Raw genomic sequence first — 4181 nt, 5'->3', positions numbered from 1 at the left:
AAAAAAAAAAAAAAAAAAAAACATGCATCGGATAAAACACTTTGTGAGTGTCTTTTAGTCGTTTATAACAGCATATGAGCCACTGGAGCTGTCTGAAGATGGAAGTGCTGAGGAAGGGTTGGCTTCTGACACATTGTACACATCTGCAAATAGTTAAATGTATGTTACTGACAGAACTGTTTACTGTCTTAATTGAACAAATTTTAACCAAATTATTGATATAGCTTATGATTATGAATAATAACTATATTCATATTGATATGAATAATACATATTAAAAATGTTAGTTTTTATTACTGATTATTGATGTTATTTACTTACTCCTCCGCCGCAAGAAAGGCAGTCCAGATGTGGATAATGTTCCTGCACTGGTGTTCTGCAAGGAGATATCAGTCAAAATAAATCACAAAGAGTCAAAGTAAAGTAAAAATGTATAGTTAAGCACTCATTAGGAGCTGAATGTTAGTAATGGAGCTCATATAAGTGTGTGCTGTTATAGAATGCCATTTACATTGGTACGGCTAGAAGTGAGTTTCTGTAGCAACAGCTTTCCTGGTAGTGACTCACGAACCTGCAATTAAAAACCTCTAGTTAACTTATAGAAATTTGTTTAAAGTCTCTTAAATGTCTGCCTATTATACAAAACACTTGATTCTGATTTGTCAATCATGCCACCCAGCGGTCAGATATTTTCTAATATTCAGTCGTCCATGGCAACGCTTTATATGATACTTCTGCCCCTATCCAGAAACCAGCATAAACTTTCCTGCCAGCCACTCCTTCTCACTACACCCATTGTGTCCACCATGTATTCTCACTGATAGGACCCAACTTGGAAATCTGCAGCTCTAAGAAAATGTTGAGTCTCGTAATTACTACTGTGGTTCAAGTTCAAGTCATGTCAGAAATGTCATATTTTCAACTTGAACGCACATGAACGTCACTTTCAGTGTAAATAGCTGCTGAAATATTTGCAGGGAAAATGTTTCTTTGGTCAGTCTAAGCCAGGGGTGGCCAGCTTTGGTCATTTTGCTTTTGGAGTTTCGCTTCAACCCTAATCAAACAGACCTGAACATGCTAATTAAGGTCTAAGGGTTACTAGAAAGCTACAGGCCAAGTGAGTTTTTATCAAGGTTGGAGTAAAACTCAAAAAGGACATTTTATTCTTTGCAAAAGCGTAAACTCCACTCAGTATTTAATTTCACTGGTGGTCAGCTGTGTATTAAGCAGAATAAAAACTGTTGAAATAAACGTGAAATGTGAAAATATATGGTTTAAGGAATATACATTAATACAGTATGTCTATAATGCCGGATCTTTAGGTTAAATACAACATTAAATGTTAAATTGCATTGCTTAAGCTCTTTACAAAGCAACTGAAGTAAACTCATACCTTGCTGTCTAAAAGCGTTCCAAACACCAAAATAAAGAATCCCTAATAAAGGAAGTGTTACAAATACATGAAATTCATGAGACCATGGACATTTATAATAAATCAATGTACAGCATTAAAGTGTTAATGTAATAGATATGAAATTGCAATGACATTTTTTTTTATCTTACTATAAAATTGATATTATAAAGTAGTACCTGCAGTGAATTGAGGAGTGCAAACACCACATGAATGCCAAAGTCATGTGATGCCATGGTTCCAATTCCAAATCCCCATGTTAGACCAAAGATAGGAGTCAAAAAGGCCACACATCTGGCAATAACCACCAGGGCATGTTTCTCATCTGGTTGAGTTGCAGCACCAACTCCTCTCCTCAACATCTTGTACAGAACCACAATCAAAACCACAAGGTTTATGGCTACAATAGTGAGAGCTGGAATCACAAATGCCAACAAGGCTTTTGATTCATACCAGTTAAGCCAGCATGCATTACTTTTGGAAATATAATTTTGAGGTCCAGCTGTTGATGCAACAGTAATGACCGCTATGAGCAAAGGTGCACCGTAACCGACTGTGAAGGCAATGACCATCATTTTGGCCCTTGACATTTGAGACAAGACCATGACTGTACGATAAAAGAGTAATAGTGCTGACATTAACATCCAGAAGAAAAGAGCCAGGTAAAAGAAGTGCATGAAGAAAACCGCTGGACTGCAGCGACCCACAGAGGGTGACTGTTCTTGTTCTGTGATTGCAGCTCCAATGATAAAACAGATGTTTGCGATCAGCAGGGACACGGCAATGTTGACTATGGAGACATGTCGCATGTAGGATGTGTCATTTCTTCTCACTGACTTCCATACGATAGTCTCAATAATCAGGCATATAATCAAGCTGGCCATCGAAATAGCTACACCAATGAAAGTTATATAGTCTAAGGCAATGCGATGAATGGGATCAATGTGAAATGGTGACATTAGGATCGAAAAAGAGGTTGTGTGGTTGCATTCACATGTAATGTTGCCAGTGTTGTTCCGCTTTACTTCACATCCAGTGGAATCCCATGTGTTGAGACTAAAGTTCCAAAAGACACACTGAGAATTTCCCAAAGACTGATCAGTAATGTCAAATGTAAAAGAAATGTTGTCAAGCGTCTCATTAACCTTAACAACAACCACATCTCCATTGATGCGCACATCTGATTTCCTGCTGTCATTACTACCATGAGTAGGTAGGACATTGTCAAGAGTCGTGAAGATTATGATGGTTATGATAGTCGCCTGAGGAACCTGTTGTATCAAAATCTCCGTAGTTGAGTTTGGCAGTCTTGATGTTAAAGTGAATGAGTTTTTAACTGTAGTTCTTTTCAGCTGAATGGATGGTTCATAAATCTCAAACTCATCTGTGAGACGGTCACTTATATCCTCAATAGCACTCAGAAGTTTAATGCTGGTGTTGTTTTTGCTCAGTCTGCTCCATGTATCATTGGCATTATCTGATACAATAATATCCACTGTTTTTAGGAAATTCTGAAAATTGAATATAAATTTTATGATAAAATTTGTCCCATAAAATGTGGAATATACTACATTATACTATACAATATTATACTATGCTACGATCAACAGATGTAAATAATGAAAATAAAGAGAATGGCTGTTGTTGGCTGTTGAGTAAAAGTACAGATACCTTACAGCGAAAATTACTCCATTACAAGTTACAAGTCAGTCACCAATTCCAATACAACTTGTGTAAAAGATAACACCTTGTTAAATGCCATTTAAAGTGCAAAAAAATTAATATACATACCTCCATTACTGGTCTATTGATAAAAACTGATTGTGACAAATTAGCAATTTTAGAGAGTATATCCACAATTGCTTGGACAGTAGCAGCAGACTGGGTTATATTAATATCATGCTGTTCTGTGGCAATACTGAGGTTAGCCATAAACACTGGAATCTCCTCCACAAGCAAGGACTAAATTGCAAAGTACAAAAATGTTAGAAGGTATTAGACACATTTAAAATGCACAGGTGATTGTTCAATATATACATGATCAATAGATTACCTCAACTTCACTTGTAAGTTTGTCGATAACTTCAAGTACACAGTTGTCCTTTATTGATTTCCAATGACGTGATTCACATTTGTAAGTTATGGTGCCTTTCATGCCATTTCCACAGACTCCTGTCCTCTCGTCATTTGTTTTGCCAGCTCCAAGTTCTTCATTTTGACAGACATCATCTGACGAAGCATCTGATTAAAAGAAGAAAATGAGATTCAATTCTACAATTTCTCTCAAAATATCACATTTGGAAAATTTTGGGAATAAATATTAACATAAAACAAATTCATATCCATAAATCCATTCAATATAATACTGTTCAATATCATATACCTTTTCAAAATGCGCCATTTAAAACCAACATTTTTTTAAACTGTTTACTAAAATTACCAAAACAAATTAGATAGCTAAAATCATCAAATCTAACTGCACAAGAGTTGGATAAAAGCACTTTGATGGTGAAAAGAATAAGAAACTGAAGGCTTACGTGCTGTGCTTATCCTAACTGTAACACTGCTCTGGCTATATCCATAGATCTGCAGTTGTGGCAGATCCCTGAGACGACATGTAAAGATTTCCTCTGTACAATTTCCATTTTGCATTCTATGGATGTATGTGATACTGTCACTTCCTGATTGGGTAAAACAAAAGAAATGTATGAATAACATTAAGAAAAGGGTAACACACACACACACACACACACACACACACACACACACA

The 4181-nt window shown here is 36.1% G+C and overlaps 1 protein-coding gene across 1 annotated transcript in view; it reads right to left on the bottom strand.

Annotated features, from left to right (window-relative positions):
* Positions 1–54: 54 nt before the first annotated feature.
* LOC107698314 (adhesion G-protein coupled receptor F1-like) overlaps positions 55–4181 on the bottom strand; it is a 7272-nt gene continuing 3145 nt past the window's right edge. The window contains exons 4-10 of the mRNA XM_016499272.1: positions 3465–3652; positions 3203–3373; positions 1591–2922; positions 1394–1435; positions 512–571; positions 322–376; positions 55–143 (exon numbers count right to left, since the gene is read on the bottom strand). Of these exons, the coding sequence (XP_016354758.1) occupies positions 55–143; positions 322–376; positions 512–571; positions 1394–1435; positions 1591–2922; positions 3203–3373; positions 3465–3652 (1937 nt within the window). The remainder of the gene's footprint in view (positions 144–321; positions 377–511; positions 572–1393; positions 1436–1590; positions 2923–3202; positions 3374–3464; positions 3653–4181) is intronic.

This window comes from Sinocyclocheilus anshuiensis, unplaced genomic scaffold, assembly GCF_001515605.1.
Source record: "Sinocyclocheilus anshuiensis isolate Anshui unplaced genomic scaffold, SAMN03320099.WGS_v1.1 scaffold1746, whole genome shotgun sequence".
In the NCBI taxonomy this organism is placed as follows: Eukaryota; Metazoa; Chordata; class Actinopteri; order Cypriniformes; family Cyprinidae; genus Sinocyclocheilus; species Sinocyclocheilus anshuiensis.
The sequence above is the reverse complement of the archived record's forward strand: the minus strand, read 5'-3'. Positions and strand labels throughout refer to the sequence as shown.